Raw genomic sequence first — 20,727 nt, 5'->3', positions numbered from 1 at the left:
GAAAATCCCATGGACAGAGGAGCCTGGTGGGCCACAGCCCATGGGGTCCCAGAGTTAGATATGACTTAGCAACTGAGCAGATGCTACCTTTGCTTAAATTGTGGGTAATGATGGCTAAAAGCAGAGGAGTTTTCCCTTCTCAGTTTATGGTTTTGAGAATCAGAATCAGATGGAGGGCCCTCAGCTATTAAAGCTACTGAAGAGGGCCAGGTGATCTTATCTTTCTAGTGAAATTGACTCACCTCTGTGGTGTCTGGGTTCCTGAATACCCATTTCTCACTGGCATTTGCTCTCTGAAATGAACCTGGGGAATGCATTAGGCAGAGGGTTTTGATTTACAGTTTGCCTTTGTTTACTCTCTTAGTGCTCTATTTGTTTATTTTAGTGGAAAGAGCACCGTATAAGATGTATTTTCTGCCTTTAACTTCTTAAATGACTCAAGTTTGTGATACTTGGTCTTCAAGAAATATATTTTGGTTATTTCTCTTCTTTCCCTTTCCTCTTCCTTCCTTCCTTTTCTACAGCACATATCTCCTGCTTTCCCACGTCTGCAGACAGCAAGGCAAGAAGTCAACCCAAGTCTGAATGTCTCTAAGCTTATCACTGAGTACACCATCCTTCAGAATGTCTGATGGTACTTGGACCACAAATGACTGTTAAGGTCAAAGACCATAAGCATGAGTCAAATTGGAAACACTACCTTGCAGAGCCAGTCTGTCTGTCTGGTCACTTAGCAGTTTATAAAGCTTAACTCCTAGCTACAGAGCTTATTGGAGAGGGAGGGGGAGGGAAAGCACTGGGGTCCCGCTTAGAATTCCTCATATACGATGTAGTCCAAATGGTGACCTGGACCTTTTCAAGGACTTAGCAAGAACATTCTACATTTTCTCACCCAACGGTCGCAAATGTTTAAGAACAGTGATATTTTAAAAATTATCCAGTTGAACATTTTTTTAATAAAGACATTTTTTTCCTGATAACTGACAAACATGATACAGAACTATGGTCTTTAAAATTATGCTTTAAAATCTTTCTTTATTTTTTTTTTGGATTGTTTCCTATTTAGCTTCAGATTTGCATGAAACAAAAAGTGTTTTTCGACTGTGTGAGCTGAGAGTGTGAAACTGAAAGAACACTCCTGGAATTTGAAATAAGAGAACTTTGGGGAGGGGGTGGGTGGAAAGGGAGCAATTAATTTCCCTGGATGCTCAGAGGTACCTTCTCTGAGGAGTCTGCATTTTCTTTCTAGGGTGGAGAAAGCTTAGGTCCAGTTCTGAGGGGAACTCTCTTGTTTAGTTTTGTTTTTGATTCCCTTACTGTTAATACTTGTAATTCATGTACATGGAGTTCAAAGGTAGCTAATTTCTGTTTTCCCTAATCAAATATTTTAAAAATATACATTTGTAGGAGACACATGGATATTCTAAAAGAGTTACTTGGTAGTTTTAATACATAAGTAAAAGTGTTATAAACCTTCACTTATCCCTTTCATGTCTCAGGAGACAGCCAGAAGGATAAGCCCTGCAGATAGTGCTCTGCATTCGGGGTCTCAGCGGGCCTCTGCCCTCTCGTCCAGGCCCGCCCATCTGTGATGGGCTTCCGAGAGTCCCCGAGAGAGGCTTTCTTCTGGATGCTGTGCCCGCCCTTGGTCTTGTGGCTTTGACACTGAAGCGCTGTTGTCTGCAAAAGAAAGGATATTGCAGCCCCAGGGTTCACTCGGCTGCCTGCTTTGTCGCGGTAACTTCATTCTTGGGAAGTTTCTGGGTTTCCCAGGAGATTAAGCGTGAGCCACGTTCGCTCCAGCCTGAGTAACTTCGGAAAAGCCTTGAGTCTGTTTTGTTGTTCAGGTTTCCAAGAGTGGATGAGGGGCATGAGAATTCCCAGCAGGGGCCATTACCACTCCCTGTTAAAATGTGGTGTCCTGGGTCACATTTTCTAGAAGGTGTTTCTTAAGTTGGCCTGGGCTTGAAGAAGCTAGACAGAAATGTGAACCAAGTGTTTGACGTGAATCAGTGTGCTAAAAGTACATCTGAACTAATATGGAGTAAACTGTATTTGTTGCATGTCTCAGAACCGCCTCACATCCTTTCTGGATTTAATAATGAGTGTTGGAAAGATTGTTTGAATTAAAGCCAGGTGAGAGTTGGTATATTTGCAAAAAACAAAAAAGAGTTGAACTAGTCTGTAAGGGATTTGTTTTCTAAGTTAAAAGGAATAATAGTATATGATTTATGATATTGTCTCCACATTAACCTCAGTACAGTGGTATTAATATACATCATTGTTGGAAGTGAAAAGGTCCTCTTGACCAAAGCTGACATGGAAACCTCGCTCAATAATTCAGGCATCCTTGCATGGTGTAGGGAGAGTAGAGAGAAATAGTTTCATGTCACCTTCCTGGTTCATTCTGTGCCTCTGGGATGCAGTTCAGTATTAAATGAGATGATCAGTCAAATCCTTGCCTTCCTAGGAAGCCACGATAATTTGCAAACTATAGCGGTGGTAAGGTTACAGGTTCAGTAAGTTCACCCCCCAGTAAATTCTCATTTGTTCTTGTTGTTCAGTCTCCCAGTCATGTCCAACTCTTTGCGACCCCCGTAGACTGCAGCACACCTGGCCTCCTGGAGTTTGCCCTAGTTCATGTTCGTTGCATTGGTGATGCCGTCCAGCCATCTCATCCTCTTTTCCTTCTGCCTCCCATCTTTCCCAGCATCAAGGACTTTTCCAATGAGTCGTCTGTTCACATCAGATGACCAAAATACTGGAGCTTCAACTACAGCATCAGTCCTTCCAGTCAATATTCAGGGTTGATCTCCCTTAAGATTGACTGGTTTGATCTCCTTGCTGTCCAATGGACTTTCAGGAGTCTTCTCCAGCACCATAGTTTGAAGGCATCAGTTTTTTGGCATTCTGCCTTTTGATGGTCCAGCTCTCACAAGTGCTATCAAACATACGGTTTAAAATTTCCATGAAAAACTGTAGGCCTTAAATTATTTGTTTTCAAAAAAAAACAAAGCCCAAATAACCTTAGATAGCTTGCCACTTGGTTATGCAGCCATGCCAAAATGAAATACATGAGCGCATTCTTCTTTGGGGGACCTGAGACAAATCTTCCCGTTATCAACAATGATAACCTCTCTCCCTTTCCTCCCTCTCTTGCTCCCCTCCTCCCTTTCCTTCTGGGTATCCCTCTCTTGAATAACTTACTCCGCATTGCCTTCAGGATAAAAGTCAAGATTTACACACAGTATGCCAGATTTTCTTCTCCAGCCTGGTACCTGACCGGCTGCTTCTTTCCAGCTTCACACTCCAATCCACTTCCAGTGCCTGAGCACACATGCTTCCTCTCTCCTCCCACATTGGCACAGGTTACTTCTCTAGAGTGCTCGTCCTCCTCTTTCTAAATTTGGTGAGTATTCTCATCTTTGTTTAACCTACAACCAACCACATGGTATTGTAAACTTAGGCCTGCTGCAGTCCATGGTGTCATGAAGAGTCAGACATGACTAAGCAGCTGAACAACAACAAAAAGACTTTAAGCAACTTGGGAGCAAGGACTGTGTTCATTTTGTTCACCTTTTCCCCCCAGAGCCTAGCACAGTGCCTGGCCAGAGTAGGTGGTCACTAAATCTTTGTTGAAGGCTCAAATGAGTCTGGGTGTCACTCAGATTGCTTTACCTGCAGAAAAATCCCTCGCTCTTTCATTGTATTAAATTTATTTATTTGGCTACATTGGGTCATAGTTGCAATGGGTAGGCTCTCTAGTAGTGGCACACGGGCTCAGTTGCTCCGAGGCATGTGGAATCTTCCCAGACCAGGGATCGAACCCATGTCCCCTGCACTGCAAGGTGGGTTCTTAACCACTGGACCACCAGGGAAGTCCAACCTTCTTTTTTGTTAATGAAGGAGGTGGAGCAGAGGGGTAGAGTGTACTTAGAGGTGTTTCATAACTGTGCAGGAGTCAACTTCTTATAGTTTGAGGGCAGGGAAGGCATCATGTAGATTTCAGACTAAAGCATAGGAGAGTTGTGATGAGGTGGTAGTAGGGCCGGAGAAGGCAATGACACCCCACTCCAGTACTCTTGCCTGGAAAATCCCATGGGCGGAGGAGCCTGGTAGGCTGTAGTCCATGGGGTCGCTAAGAGTCGGACACGACTGAGTGACTTCCCTTTCACTTTTCACTTTCATGCATTGGAGAAGGAAATGGCAACCCACTCCACTGTTCTTGCCTGGAGAATCCCAGGGACAGGGGAGCCTGGTGGGCTTCCGTCTATGGGGTTGCACAGGGTCAGACATGACTGAAGCAACTTAGGGCCAACAGTAGCCCCCAACAGGGCTAATCCTCAATCATGCAATCCACAACATTAGGAAATCCAAAGAAAAAAAAATCACTCCAAGTGAACAGTGCTTCCAGTGGTACAAATAATCATGGGATTTTCCATCTCTAGGTCGAGATTATTTTAAAATTTGCCTCTTTAGTGACAGTGGATCATCTGTTCCCTTAAAACTAATCCAACTTGTCTGAACACTAATTGTTGGTATTGAAGTTTGAGTTCCACACATGTTCCTTGTTTCTTCATTTCCACTAAAAAGGTGACTTTAAACTGTTTTTCCTTAAACTGCTGCTGCTGCTGCTGCTAAGTCACTTCAGTCGTGTCCGACTCTGTGCGACCCCAGAGATGGCAGCCCACCAGGCTCCCCCGTCCCTGGGATTCTCCAGGCAAGAACACTGGAGTGGGTTGCCATTTCCTTCTCCAATGCATGAAAGTGAAAAGTGAAAGTGAAGTCGCTCAGTCATGTCCGACTCTTAGCGACCCCATGGACTGCAGCCCATCCACGGGATTTTCCAGGCAAGAGTACTGGTGTGGGGTGCCATTGCCTTCTCTGCTTCCTTAAACTAGTCCTTTTTTTTTTTTAACCATTTATCATTTATTTATTATTGTTATTATTTTTTTTTTACTTTACAATATTGTATTGGTTTTGCCATACATCAACATGAATCCACCACGGGTGTACACATGTTCCCCATCCTTCTTAAATATACATACCCACTGCCTGTTTTAAATTCTGCTTGCTATTCACCTCCAAGTTGCACTGAAAATAAAATCTCTGATAACAGTGTTTGCATTTAAGAAATGGCAATTAAGAAATTGTTGGAAAAAAAGAAAAAGAAATTGGTGGAATTTAGAAATATAATTTCAGTTTAAGTTAGGTAGAATTATAACGTAGTTATAATTTCCATTTATGTGGAGTTGATATCAGACATTTTTGCTGCTTCATCTCTGATCATCTCAGCAACTGTGATAGGTAGATGGTACTGGTCCCTCTTTACAGTTGAAGGAGGTGAAACAGATTCCAAGATCACATGGTTCATGACAGATCTGAGGTTTGAAATTTGGTTGGTCTGCGCCAAAGCCCCTGTTCTCACTATATACTTTTCCATTATAATAAGAGCTTCATTATTTTCCCAGGCATTGTAAGTTCGCCCTTATCATTGTAGAATGCTATCTTTTGCTGTGGCCACCATCAGCCTAGTCTCATCATTTCTTGAATTTGTAATCACAGACCGTCTGCACAGAACTTTGGGATTTTAATTCAGACTGTTGGGAATCTGTCTAAAAAGCTCAAATGATGAGTTATTTCCACAAATGATGAGTCTATGATTGTGTTTCTCAGAACTCTATAGACCTGTCACAGTACATAGTCCATATTTGCCCGTGTTATACTGTTTGTTATTGTTAAGCTCACATCACTTTGGCGGATGCTGGCATGGCTTTTTCTCTAACATTTTCCTTAGACTTCCTTCTGGCTTCCTGACTAGTTCCAGTAGGTAAATCAAGAGCTCCTGAAGAGCAGCCTACGGAGGAAGGGAGATCCTAGGGTTCATGTAAAGCTTAAAAACTGTCTAAAACCTGGGGCCTGAGTCAGACCCTCCAGAATAAGAATCAACACAATAGCCATGTCTTTGGGGACATGTGGATGAATTAGTTAGTTCTAATGTGTTAAGACTCCAGTCCTCTTGCCTGGAAAATCCCATGGACAGAGGAGCCTGGTAGGCTGCAGTCCATGGAGTTGCTAAGAGTTGGACACTACTGAGCGACTTCACTTTCACTTTTCACTTTCATGCATTGAAGGAAATGGCAACCCACTCCAGTGTTCTTGCCTGGAGAATCCCAGGGACGGGGGAGCCTGGGTGGGCTGCCGTCTATGGGGTTGCACAGGGTCGGACATGACTGAAGCGACTTAGCAGCAGCAGCAGCAGCAATGTGTTAAGAAACCTAAGTTTTAGGTCTTAAAATCATGGCAATGAGATGTCCCCTGGGCAGAGGTTCCTTCCAGTATAGGGTTCTCTATTGTTTGTATTCTGTAGATGATGGTGGCAGTAACAAGGATTTAGGATGAATTCCTAAATTATTTGGATTGGTTGTTGAATTCCAGTGGGTCATTATATAGAATTTGCAAACTGCTTTTACACTTAGAGATCATTCATTCATTCATTCAACAGATATTTATAGAGTACCCACCACCAGCCAGGCGTTTCCCTCTGTATGGGAAATGCAGTGGTAAATAAGGCAGGTAAGGTATTTGTTTTCATAGACCTTACATTCTCATGGGATCATGTAGATAATAGACAAGTAAACAAATAAGTGGAGAAGATAACTCCAGATAGTAATTTGTGCTGTGAAAAAAATAGAACAGGGTCATATGATAGAGATTGGTGGGCTACCTGAGGTATGAGGGTCAGAGAAGGTCAGGTGAATTTTGAACTAACACCTAAATAAGAAGGAACCTGCCATATGGAGGTATGGGGCATTCCAGGCAGGGGGAGAATTCAAGAGCTAGGGCCTTGAGGTGGGAGCAATCTTAGGTTGTTGAAGGAAATGAAAGGCCAGTATGGCTGAAGCCTTGTGAACAACATAGGCTGGGGCCACATGGTGAAGGGCCTCATAGGCCCCAGTAAGGAACTGAATTGTGGTGCAAGTGTAGCAGGAGGCCATTGGGGGATTTTATGCAAGGCAACAATATTATCAAATTGATTTCTTTGAGGGACTTCCCTGGTGAGAATCCACCTGCCAATGCAGGGGACATGGGTTCTATCCGTGGTCCGGGAAGATCCCACAGGCCTTGGAGCCACTGAGCCCATGTGCCACAACTAAAGCGTTGCCCCTGCTGTTTTTACACTTAAAAATCATTCATTCATTCTACAGATATTTATAGAGTACCCACCACCAGCCAGGCATTTCCCTCTATATGGGAAATGCAGTGGTACATAAGATAGGTAAGATATTTCTAGAGAAAACCCGCATGTAGCAACGAAGACTCAGCACAGCCAAAAATAAGCACATAAATAAATATAGCAGTGTTTTAGGGCTTCCCTGGTGGCTTGGATGGTACAGAATCTACCTGCAATGAGGGAGATCGAGATTCAGTCCCTGGGTCAGGGAGATCCCCTGGAGAAGGGCATGGCAACCCACTCCATTATTCTCACTTGGAGAGTCCCTTGGACAGAGGAGCCTGGTGGGCTACAGTCCGTGGGGTCACAAAGAGTCAGACACGACTAAAGCGACTTAGCGTGCACACATGCATGCAGCTGTTTATCATTGTTTAGTCACCCAGTCATGTCTGACTCTTTGCAATCCCATGAGCTGTAGCCCACCAGGCTCCTCTGTCTATGGGATTTCCCAGGCAATACTACTGGAGTGGGTTGCCATTTCCTTCTCCAGGAGATCTTCCCGACCCAGAGATCATCTTCTGCATTGGCAGGAAGATTCTTTACTGCTGAGTCCCCAAAGAAGCCCATAGCAGTGTGTACATGTCAGAAAACAAAAATTTTAATTGATTTCTTTCAAATAACACTGAGATTCCTTTCTGAGGATTAGACTATATAAGGGCATGTGTAGGCACAGGGAGACCAGTGAGGATGCTGTTACAGTAATCTGAGGATGTGGTAGTAGCTTGTTTCTAGGAGGGTAGCAGTGGAGATGGCTGAAGTGTTGAGATTGGAGACAGATTTCTGAGATAGCATCACCTAACCTTCCCTGGTGGCTCAGCGGTAAAAGAATCTGCCTGCAATGCAGGAGCCGCAGGAGATGTGAGTTCAATCTCGGGGTCAGGAAGATCCCCTGGAGGAGGGCATGGCAACCCACTCCAGTATGCTTGCCTGGAGAATCCCATGGACAGAGGAGCTTGGTGGGCTACAAGAGTTGGACACGACTGAAGCAGCTTAGCATGCACACACGCATGCAACCTACTGAGGGACTGAATAAAAGGTTAAAGGAAGAAATTAAGATGGAGAAAGCTGGAAAGCAGCAGGTTTGGAGGATAGGGGTGGGGGTGCCAGGGAATAGCAGAAGCAAGAGTTCTATTTAAAAGATATTTTTAAACATATTTATTTATTTGACTGTCCTGGGTCTTAGTTGTGGTACTCAGGGTCTTTTAGCTGTGACATGTGAACTCTTAGTTGTGACATAGGGGATCTAGTTCCCTGACCAGGGATCGAACCTGGGCCCCCTGAATTGGGAGTGTGGAGTCTTAGCCACTGCATCACCAGGGAAGTCCTTTCAAACGTAGAATTTTTGATAAGCCAATCAGATATCTGTGTAGGTAGTTGTATATAAGAATTTGGAGTCCAAGGGAGAGGTCAGAGCTGAGAAGAGAAAGTTGAGAGTCATCCACATATAAAAAGTGTTTATTTAAAGTTGCAGGACTTGATTCACTCATCAGAGAGAGTGTAACTAGAGAAAAGATGTGAAGACCAAACCCCGAGGCACAGCAAGCTTGAGAGGAGGAAGACTCAGCAAAGGCAGATGAAAAGCAACTGTCAGTGAATTGGAGGGATGCAAAACTCAGTAGGGTGTGGTGTTGTTGAAGTTGAGAAAGGACAGTGTTTCTCAAGGAGCGAACAGCCATGTGTGTTGAATGCTGCTGCCAAGGGATCTCATGAGATGATCACAGAGCACTGACCTTGGCAAACAGAGAACGATGTGACTGTGAGAGGAGCAGTGGCAAGGGAGTGCTGAGGGTGAAAGCTGGACTGCAGTGGGTTGAAGAGAGAGCAGGAGATGATAAAGTGATAAGTGTATCCACATGGATGGTTTCTTTCTTTATTTTTTTTGGAACTTCTACCCCTGAGTTGGGAAGATCACCTGGAGGAAGGCATTGCAACCCACTCCAGTATTCTTGCCTGGAGAACTCAGTGGACAGAGGAATCTGGAGGGTTATGGTCCATAGGGTCGCCAAGAGTTGAACATGACTGAAGTGACTTAGCACACATGCACACAACATTTATTGAAAATTTGCCACATTTTTTAAAAAAAAGCTTTTATTTTGTATTGGGGTATAGTCAAAAGCAGAGACATTACTTTGCCAGCAAAGGTCCACCTAGTCAAGGCTATGGTTTTTCCAGTAGTCATGTATGGATGTGAGAGTTGGACTGTGAAGAAGGCTGAGCGCCGAAGAATTGATGCTTTTGAACAGTGGTGTTGGAGAAGACTCTTGAGAGTCCCTTGGACTGCAAGGAGATCCAACCAGTCCATTCTAAAGGAATTCAGTCCTGGGTGTTCTTTGGAAGGACTGATGCTAAAGCTGAAACTCCAATACTTTGGCCACCTCATGTGAAGAGTTGACTCATTGGAAAAGACTGATGCTGGGAGGGATTGGGGGCAGGAGAAGGGGATGACAGAGGATGAGATGGCTGGATGGCATCACCGACTCAATGTATGTGAGTTTGAGTGAACTCTGGGAGTTGGTGATGGACAGGGAGGCCTGGCGTGCTGCGATTCATGGGGTCTCAAAGAGCTGGACCTGACTGAGTGACTGAACTGAACTGATAGTCAATTAATGTTGTGATAGTTTCAGGTAAACAGTGAAGGAACTCAGCCATGTATATACATGTATCCATTCTCCCCCAAACTCTCTTCCCCTCCCGGCTGCCACATAACATTGAGCAGAGTTCCCTGTGTTTTATATATATATAGTAGGTCCTTGTTGGTTATCCGCTTTAAATATAGCAGTGTGTACACGTCCATCCAAACCTTTCTAACTATCCCTTCCCTCTATCCTTCCCTCCAGCAACCATAAATTTGATCTCTGTATCTTTCTGTTTTGAAAGCAAGCTCATTTTATATCATTTGGTTTTAGATTCTACATATAATGGATGTCATATGATTTCTCCTTCTCTGTCTGACTTCACTCAGTATAACATGGATGGTTTCTATGACCATTTTAGCTGGGGATTTTGTCATGAGGCAGGACCATTACTAAGATTGCTAGAAAGTCTCCGAGTCTCAGGTTTTAGAATGGTGAATCAAAACTAATATACATTCCTAGGAAATTTGACCTACAGTGTCTACTTGGGGGATTAAGCTTTCACAGAGTCACCCTGATATTATCCATGCTACTCCTAATTATCCTTGGGCTTCCCTAGTGCCTCAGCTGGTAAAGAATCCACCTGCATTGAGGGAGACCTGGGTTTGATCCCTGGGTTGGGAATATCCCCTGGAGAAGGGAAAGGCTACAAACTCCAGATTCTGGCCTGGAGAATTCCATTGACTATTCAGCCCATGGGGTGGCAAAGAGTAGGACACGACTGAGCAACTTTCACTCCCACTAGTTTCTTGGGTCTGTCTCCTATAGCAGAACCAAGTAGAACATGAGGCAATAATAATGAAAACCAGCATTTACAGAGTGTGCTGCTTGAGTTTCTCAGGTGGGACAATGGTAAAGAATTCGCCTGCAATACAGGAGATGCAAGAGATCCAGGTTGGATCCCTGGGTCAGGAAGATCCCGTGGAAGAGGAAATGACAACCCACTCCAGTGTTCTTGCCTGGAAAATTCCATGGACAGAGAAGTTTGGCAGGCTATAGTCCATGGGGTCTCTAAGAGTTGGACATAAATGGGTGACTGAACACACACACACACATACAGACATACACACGGAGTGTGTTTTTAGAGCTGTAATATAATAACTCACTGAATCCTTACCTCACGAAGTAGGGACTGTCATACCCCTTTCAATAAGGTCACACTGCACTCTTTGAAGTCCAGGTAACTAACGTACTATTGAAATCTTGCAACACAGTTTGTACTGGAAATGCTTGTATTTCAGCAAAATTTCAAATTTTATAGCTCTCCTCACCCAAATAACAAAAATCATGCTTACATGGCAGTTTGGGTTTGGAACTCAGGCAGTCTGAAAGCTCCAGAAACCAGCTCTTCAACATCCTTTATCACAAGGCATGTGAAAAGGAGATTCCAGAAAAGAAAGGCAGATGACATTTGATAAAACCAGTGCTGATACAAAAGTGCACAAAAGTTATAATGCATAAAACGTGGGCAAGAAATAAAAGAGTATACTACTGCTCAAATTAATGAATAGTCAACGGTTTGAAATTGTCACAGAAAGAATCTTAAAGGAAGCATGAGCTATCCACTCTACTTTGGTTTTAGCGTATGCATGTATGTGTGTGTTAACATAGTTTAATAGATCTCTGTCAAATTTACATCAACATCATTATTTCCTGCTTATATAATAACACACAGTTGTTGGTTTTTTTTTACTCAGAAAATAATAAAGTCAGCCTTTGATGAACAAGTGAACACTTATACATATGAAATATGGTTGGAAGTTTTCTTTAATCATTTTGGAATTTGAGGTTGCTTTCTCTTTTTGAAACACTGCAGAGGAGGAGCTTAGAATTTAATAAATTATAAACCTAATGAAGCTTCTAACTCCTCTAGCCAGTCATTAACTGCCAGGAAATGATCATTGTTACTTAATTATAAGATGAAACTAAACATTGAGAAATGTTGAAAGTGATCTGATTGGCTTATACTCCAAGAACTAATTCCATAGGTATGCCTTCTACATACCAATTAAAGCTGCATCACCCATGATAAAGTGCTGCATGCCTGTTGGCTGTGTTCTATGTTGTCATTTTCAGATTAAAACAATTCCAGTCTTGGGCACTTCCAGTGACTGCTAGGCTGTTCTAATTTAAAGGATAAGGACTACTCCTATGAGCTTATTACTCGTCATATTTTCACTTTGACCACACCTAAAATAAGAGTCTGTCTGGAAGGTAATAAAAGCAACCAATCCATCAACCATCGCATTTACTAGCCGTCAGGTCAAAAAATACCAAAAGCTTTCCAAAAGGAAAGTGTAGATGTACAAGGTTTAATTTTGATTTTTAAGGGCAAGTTCATTTGTTGTTTAACAAATACTCTGACCATTAGGAACCCAAGGAGAAACAAGTTAGTAAGTATTTAATGGACATCCTGTGCAGTTATTTTCACAGAAAGTATAGGTAGAGACTCAAAAGCAGGCTTTTACTTCATCCCTGAAATTACTACTAATTTAAAGTCACTTTTCCTAATCTGCCTAGCAATCCCATTTGCCTATAATTTCCCTAGAATTATAGTATTTGTATTCACTCCTGAATGGGGAAAAAGATAGTTCTGTATAATATACAGTTTTATTTAAGTAACCAATAGTTTTCACAAGAAAGAAGATATGACAGTGCTTTTCTGAATGGGCATCTTTTCTGAATGGGCTTCCCTTGTGGCTCAGCTGGTAAAGCATTTGCCTGCAATGCGGGAAACCTGGGTTCGATCCCTGGGTTGGGAAGATCCCCTGGAGAAGGGAAAGGCTACCCACTCCAGTATTCTGGCCTAGAGAATTCCATGGACTGAAGAGTCCATGGGGTCGCAAAGAGTCGGACATGACTGAGCAACTTTCACTTCATCCTATGTCATGGAAAAATGTCCCTGGAAGGGTTGAACCCCAGCACTTGCACATGCATGGGATAGAGAAGGCCTCTCGGTGTTGCATGTTTTTCTAGGTCTAATGAAAACAAAGTATGAGGTCTTGGCCTCACCCTGGTAATGTAATCAGGAATGGGACCTTGGTAGCAAAAATGAGGACAATAGAAGTATCATTATGTTTAGGGGAAGGAAACATCTCAAGAAAGAGACCACTCTGAATAACTCAGGCTCCTTCTCTCCCTCTTTTTAAAAGTACTTTTTAAAATTTTTATTTTTGATTGTTGGGCCTTTTGTTCTCTAGTTGTGAGGAGTATGAGCCACTCTCTAGTTGCAGTGCATGGGCTTCTCATTGCTGCGGCTTCTCTTGTTGTGGAGCACAGGCTCTAGGTGCACGGACTTCAGTAGTTGTAACATGTGGGTTCAGTAGTTGTGGTGCATGGGCTTAGTTACCCCGAGGCATATAGACTCTATCTGGACCAGGGATTGAACTTGTGTACCCTGTGTTGGCAGGCAGATTCTTATCCACTGGGCCACCAGGAAAGTCCTCCTTCTCTCCTTTTCTTGTGTGAAATTCAGTGTTTCCTTTCTCCATGTGGCCTCTACAGAGGTTGATGTTAGTTTAAGAAGAAGGATAGGGCTTTAGAAGCTGATGCAACCTCACAGTCACTTACTCCACTGGCCAGTAAGAGATTTGATAAAGGAGAAACAACTATGAAGGTAGAAATTCTGCCCCAAATGATGAACCTGTGTTTTCTAGGATGATTCCAAACTTTAGAGGTTGTGGGAAGTCCTTGATTGGAAGTGAGACAAAACCCTTTCAATTGTGCTGGGGAGACACCCTCATTACGAAGCCTTCGGATGACGAATCAAACCCAGGGACTGGAGGAACCTTGCTAAGTCAGTGTGTGTTGTTGAGTCTTGAAAGGAGTATGCAAGGTTCTGGGTTCAGTGCCTCTTCTAATGCCTTTCCCCTCCCAGGTCTCCAGGTCAAGTCTGGCAGGATTTAATGACTCTGAGTCTCTGCAATGAGTGGCATCTAGATAGCCCAGGGGAACTAGGCAACACCCCTTAGCCTGAATTGGGATTGGAGGTTGGGTGGAGTGACTGGGACCTGGACACCTAAGAAGTTGTCTTCTTGGGAACGTCAGAGAAAGCTTTTGCCAAGCCTGTTAGGTGAGTCAACGAGAGACTTCAAGCTCTATTTTTGTCGATCCTAGTTTTTTTTTATAGCACCGAATGTATAGAAACTTCAGAAATGAATTGTCTGATATTGCATGCTCCATTTACTCCTAAAAAGAGAGAGTGGTTGGATTGCTGGGCCACTAGTTATATTTAGAGCTTGGATTGCTTTCATACTGTGGGCGAAAGTGTTAAAGAAATTAAAAATTCTTTTAGTCAAAATATTCTTTCAAGGGATCAAGTTAAAGGTTAATTGTCTATCATGCAATGGGACCAGGCCAGGTAGGTTCAACACTTTAAATACCATGAGTCATCCGTGAAGACCATCCTGTCTCGTTTTCTTGAGTCTTGATTTGCAAAACTTGAAAATTACCTTGAGGAAATAAGGTGACATGACTGAAATTTTTTTTTTAAGGAAATTTAAAAAGGTAGAAATGAAATGATCCCTTCAGATCTTCTTCCCCTGCCGTCTGATTGTAGGAATGAATCCCCATGGATCAGATCAAGAGAGATGGTGTATTTACTACTTCTGAAAATTTTATAGCTTTTGCCAGTCCTCAAACTGACCTCTTGAGGAGAGAGGGGTTTTAGGTCATGAGTAACACAGACAACCCAGAACTCTATGAACTTAGGAACCTTGTCGCTGTAGAAACTGGAATGGGCTTTAGGGGAAGACAGTGAATAAGAATAAGGCAGTACCCTTGGAGCAGGTCTTCCCAGGTGGCTCAGTGGTAAAGTATCTGCCTACCAATGCAGGAAATGCGGGTTCAATCCTTGATCTGAGAAGATCCCCAGGAGAAGGAAATGGCAACCCACTCCAGTATTCTTGCCCGAACATGCACAGAGGAGCCTGGTGGGTTACAGTCCTTGGGATCTCAAAGAGGTAGGACACAACAGCTAAACAACAACCCTTGAAGCAGCCAGAAGCCAGATTTTTGAGGGAGGGGGTCTCAGAAACCTCCATAACTTGGGTCTCAAAGAACTGCTCCCACCTTTGGCAGGAGGTTCTGGTTATAGCTAAGCAGAAGCCCATAGCCCTGTACTGAGTACCTGATCAATCCGTGTGTAACTCCCCGGTCCCTGCTCTGGAGGGGTTACATTTTGTTGAAAAGCCCCTGGAATCACCACGCCCCCAAGGAAATGAATGTTTCTCTGAGATGTGCTTGCGGTCTCTGGTTTGTTTCCCACCTGTTGGCCATTTCCCCTCATCCAGCTCTCTTCCTTTCTTGCCCGCAGCACAGCCTGTTACTGCAAATGGGAGCTGAGGCAGGGCGGCGGGGAGGTGCCCCTGCGTGGGGGAGTGCTGTTGTTTTTAGAACCAGTGCCAGCTCTGAGTGGATGATGAGTAAGAGCCTCTTCCTCTTCCCTCTGGGCTGTCCTCCTCTTCCATCCCAGTCTTGTTGCTGGCCTGTTTCGGATATGGTGCTAAGCAAGGGCGGCTGCCTGGCTCTGATGTTCCCCAGGCTTGGGACCCAAAACTCGAGAAGGCGGCAAAATCTGTAAGTGAGGGCAGCCCTTGGCCTCTGTTTCCTATTAGCGAACTTTCCTCCATGAGGGCTTCTGGGGAGAGGTGGCGAATGTGAAGGCAGTAATAAGCAGAAAGTACTCTTACTTATTCCATTAGGTAAATTGAAAGTATTGCGTGGCACACAAGACCAACATGGGTGTTGGATGCATCTTCCAGCAACCTGAGGGATGATTTTAGGTTAAATGGCCTTTCTTCAAGAAGAATTCTGTTTCTGGAAAATTTCTTTTTCTTTTTTTTTTAATAGAAATAGCTGCTTGTTCCTTCTTAAGCTTAAACATTGCAATAGAGGAACAACTACGGTTGTCCATACTCTACTGGACATTGACTTTTTGCCAATTGTTATTCCACTTATGAGAGCAGTATTTGTTTTGGATTTTAGCTGCTCTTTTGTGTACATCACTAACATATTTGTCGGCTGCCAGATATTACAATCAGATAGAAAAGGGAGTTTTCTTTTAGAGGGACCTCCACATTTCATGATCAAAGAATTTTTTTTTGTATACTCTGCAAGGGAAACAAAATTATTCACTGGTGTCTTTGTGTGTGTGTGTGGTTTTTGTCTTTCTTTTTGTGGTAGCTATAATCTGCTGAGATTCTGCATCTTTAAGCATCAAGAGGGATTTCTCATTTTGTAACATGAGTTCTTTTCAAACTTGTAAGTTTAATTGAATCCAGCTCTGAGTGACACTTTAGAAAATGTTCTCCCACCTCAGAAGTGCTTCTCCAAACCAGGTGCTGTTCTTGTTCACCTGCTGGCGGTGTTTGATTAGCAGCCAACTACACCCGGGTGTTCCGATTTGTGCCAAGTCCATTCTATATATGGGAGTCTGTGCTTGAGAAGACGAGTTGTGCTCGTTATCCGGACGTCTTTCTTAGAAGTCAAGTGCCAAAAATCACAGAAGCAGAAAAGCCAGAAACAGTATGAGACTTGGTATTGATGAACCATAAAATCAGAATTTCACCTCATGATATTGCTTTGTTCTTGGATACATCATCCCTTCCAGTTATGAGCTCACCAACCCTTGCTCGATCCCTGGGCCAGTTGGCCTCATCACCATTCTACAGATGGAGAATGGGAGATGTAGCCAGACAAGCCAGATTGCCCTCCAGCCAGGTGATCTAGCTAGAACATGGAGCCAACTCCCTTGACTTCTCTCCAGCCCCCTGCTGTCTGAGACAATTGGGCTTAGAAGGGAGAGCTAGAGGCGAAGTTGGAACGGCCAGTGTAGCCTGAAAGCAATCAGTATTTGAATTATCATTCAGAAGCCTGGAGAAGCCAAACAGTAGGTCAGTTAGTAGAATCGTAAATGGAGATTGGGAGAAGACAGTAGGGAAGAACATTAAAAATAAAGCAATTTGGGATCTAAATTCAAGAATGTAGGGGATATGCTGGAAGATCCTTTTTATGCAGGCTGTGATGCCTCTGTTAACTATGGGCTGATAACATGTGGCATACAGAAAGTACAGAATGTTCTCCAGTAGGAAATGGTAATCAAAGTAAAACTAATGCATATTCTTAAATCATTAATTCCATAAATATTTCTTGAGTATCTCCCTTGAACCAGGAGGACTTATGATATTCATCTTTATAGCTTCACCACCAATCCCTTGGTAGATAGATAAGAAGAATGAATGGATTGACGGTTAGGTGGACTTACATTGTCAAGGAAATTCTATTCTGAGGATTTTCTGTCTTCTTCATGCTCTTCCTCCCTTGGGACTGCCCAGATAATCCTGCCATGCCCCTCCCAGAACCACCCACTCACAGGAAAGAGAATTCCCTTAATGAAGACAAGTAAACACTGGTCTGTGTGCTCATAGGGAGTAAGGCCTTGATGTACTTTTACCCAGATTGAATCTGGGAAAATCATGTCAGGAAGAAGGTCACACCCTAACCGACTCAGTAGAATAATATTTGCATGTGTAGGTTTCACTTCAGCAAGCCCCACAGGTGTATAATCTCTGTGTCAGACAATCAAAACACATTTGCCTTCGTGGCCTCCAGACTCCTACCACCCTTCATCCACCATCTCTCTCAAGCTGGCCACCTGGGATCCCAGTACCGTCTCAGACCTACATAGCCAGGATCTAGGAAATGCACACCGAGCACCATTATTTATTGAATGCCCTCAATGCATTGGCCTCAGACCAAATGCAGAATTAGATTACTGTACTTGACCAGTTGGTTCACATTTTAAACAAACAAATAGGCAGACAGGGGTGAACTGAGTAGCAGGGAAGGTGGAAATATACTCCAGGGAGAGGCTGGTACCAGAGAGGAGAAACCAGTCAGAGCCTGTCATGTGGGGACCTTAAGTAGGACAGGATCTTAACACATTTCAGATCCAGCTCTGTGCTTTTGATCAGAGGAAGGACAAATCTGGTTGGGAGAGAGAAAGAGAAGCCACACACTTCAAGCCCTTAATGTTGATTCATTCTTCTGTGGTTGTCTCTTGTCTTTGGGAATGGCAACCCTTTCCAGTGTTCTTGCCTGGAAAATTCCATGGACAGAGAAGCTTGGCGGGCTGCAATCCATGGGGTCACAAAGAGTCGGACATGACTGGGCAACTAACACTACTACTGCGGTCTTCGGGCCGCCGTTGTACCTTGCATATGCCTCTGACAAAGCACGTGGCCACTCCTGGCCACACGACCATTTGCTTACATTCTATCTTCTCTAACAGAACACCGGCTCAGTGAGGATAGGGACTTTGTGTTCTTCATCTCTCAATTCCCAAAGTCTGATCCATAAACGCTTGTTGAATTTACATCTGATACCTCCCTCAGTGACTATAATTGAGTTTCCAGTGAGAGTGGACCAGGATGTCAGATGCTCTAAGATTTCAAGATAGAGGTAACCGTGGATGTGAGAGGCCAGCTTTCTTGAATCTAGTATTACTGGCTGGAATCTTGAGCTGAGGTGGTTAACAGGTGAGGGGGTGGACAATGACCTGTGGCAAAAGCTCAGAATCAGGGGTGCTCTTATGGTTCTCAGGGAACAGTGTGGCTGAAGCAGAGGGTTTGCATTAGAAATACTGTGTCACAGATAAGAAAGGTACGATGTGAGGTGGAGAGATAAATTAGGAATTTGGAATTAACACTTGGAATTTGGATACACACTAACATCTACAAAATAGGTAAACAGCAAGGACCAACTGTATAACACAGGAAATTATACCCAATATCTTGTAATGATCTATAATGGAAAAGAATCTAAAAAAAGAAAAAAATATATATATGTAAGGTAGGATGAAGCCAGTGTATGAAGGGACAGATGAAGATGTTAGACATTTAAGCTTTCAGCAGTGGGAAGCTACTGAAGCCATTTAAGCCAAACCGTAAGAGATAGCAGGAAAGCTCAAAAGAGCTGAATCCATCAGTTCTAGGAAAGATATGTTGGGGTAAGAAGCCTACATAGGAAGATAACAGCAACATTCTACGAATTAAGTGATAAAATCCCAGTCTTACAGAGGCACCACTGGGGATGAATATCAGGATTCTGGGAAGTTTGCTGTTTTGTTTGAGATAAAGGTATCATTGGAATCCACAATTTTCTCTAAATGAGGAATAAAATAATGACAACCAAACTCTTTATTTAGTGCTTCCTAGAGTATCTCAGTTCGTACCTACAATACCCCATTGAAGTACTACAGTTGGCCCATTTGACAGGTCAAGTTACTGAGGCACAGTGATTAAGGAACTTGTCCAAGGTCATACAGTTACGAAGACAGAGAGCCAGGACTCAAACCAGGATGGAAGGCAGCACAGCCCACAGTGTTAACCACAAATACCTACTCAACAGGCTCATGGGTGGACTCATGGTATGATGAAAGAGGTTCTAAAATGCATGTGTGTTGTCATTTTGAAAGAATAGAGAAGCATTTCCTGTACTTGTTTATCTCATTATAATTACCTGTCCCAGTGGAAGGTGATCAGTATACTGTACAATGTAAAATCTGTAATAGGATAGTATGCTTTTTCTTTTTAACCATTGATTTTCCTAATTTAAAAATAAATAATGTTCTTTATAAACAGATATAGCAGATAACAGATATAGACTGAACGTCCCATGTAATCCTAAATTGCTCCTCAAATCATTATCCATTGTTGGGTGGAAATTCCTCCAGCTCTTCTCTTTTATAGATGCTGATATGTTACCATTATGTATGTTAATATTAATCCTTTTTTCCAATAGATGATCACATTGTTCTCTAACATGCATTTTCATTTAATAATTTTGGACACCTGTCCATGTCAGAAAATACAGTTTCATTTTATTTTCCTTTAAAAGTTGTATAGGATTCACTTTCCCTTTCAGCATGCCCCAGTCTGGGTTCATGTTATTTTCCAATCAGCAGAGCCACAGGTCTGATGTGACCTAGATTCTTAGCTCAATGCCGCTATTGTTCCTTTTGTGTCTTGGACAGGACTCAAGGAGAGGCAAGTTCAGGAGGGACTCAATTTTTTGTTTTTGTGAACGTAACAGGAGCTATCGTTTATCTAGTACTCAGGGAGAGCGAGCCACTATTCCTAGTCCCATTTTATAGACAAGGAAACTGAGACCTGGAGAGGTTAAGCAATTTACTTGCTCAAGATTAGAAAGTAGAAAGTCAGAACTTGAACCCTGGCTCTTTAAGTGTATTTTAGCAACACACCATCTCTTTATCTCTTTTACAAGTCTTTTACCTAAATGGATTAATATGAACTGGTCTCTGTAGCATCATGTGGAGGTCTATTGTGGAGTAACAGTCAGTAAAGATGAGCTCTGATTCTTCTCTTTATGATGCACTTCACAAATACCTGTGAAGCGGTGGCTCGGATGGTAAAGCATCTGCCTGCAATACCAGAAGGCCTGGGTTTGATCCCTGGGTTGGGAATATCCCCTGGAGATGGGAAATGGCTACCCACTCCAGTATTCTCGCCCGGAGAATCCCATGGACAGAGGACCCTGGCAGGCTACAGCCCATGGGGTTGCAAAAGTCGGACACTACTGAGTGACGAACACTTCACAAATACCAGCACGAAGAGGGAGTTGTTGAAGAAACACCTCCCTTTCTGCTGTTTCTCTCTTCATCCCCTCCCTGTAGGTCACTAGGTGGTCTGGGTTTGACCCACTGCCTCTCAACAGTCAGATGATGCTTCTCAGGGCTCAAACCTCATTTAGTTCCTCCCCTACTGATGGAGGCCCTCAGGGAAGAGCTGCTGAAGGCTCTTCCGGGGAGTGGAGGAGCCTTCTCCACATCCCAGCTGAGTG

General features: G+C 43.2%; 1 protein-coding gene across 3 annotated transcripts in view; it reads left to right on the top strand.

The window, feature by feature from the left end:
* The window catches only part of SHROOM3 (shroom family member 3), a 335,191-nt gene that overhangs the window by 194,778 nt on the left and 119,686 nt on the right, over positions 1-20,727 (top strand). The window contains exon 1 of one of the 3 annotated variants that reach the window (XM_044945748.2): positions 15,190-15,444. The exons of the other annotated variants lie outside the window; for them this stretch is intronic. Coding sequence (XP_044801683.2) covers positions 15,200-15,444 — 245 coding nt within the window. The 5' untranslated portion in view covers positions 15,190-15,199. Of the gene's footprint in view, positions 1-15,189; positions 15,445-20,727 lie in introns of those variants that run through there. 3 annotated transcript variants of the gene reach the window in all.

Source organism: Bubalus bubalis, chromosome 7 (assembly GCF_019923935.1).
Source record: "Bubalus bubalis isolate 160015118507 breed Murrah chromosome 7, NDDB_SH_1, whole genome shotgun sequence".
Classification (NCBI taxonomy): Eukaryota; Metazoa; Chordata; class Mammalia; order Artiodactyla; family Bovidae; genus Bubalus; species Bubalus bubalis.
The sequence above is the reverse complement of the archived record's forward strand: the minus strand, read 5'-3'. Positions and strand labels throughout refer to the sequence as shown.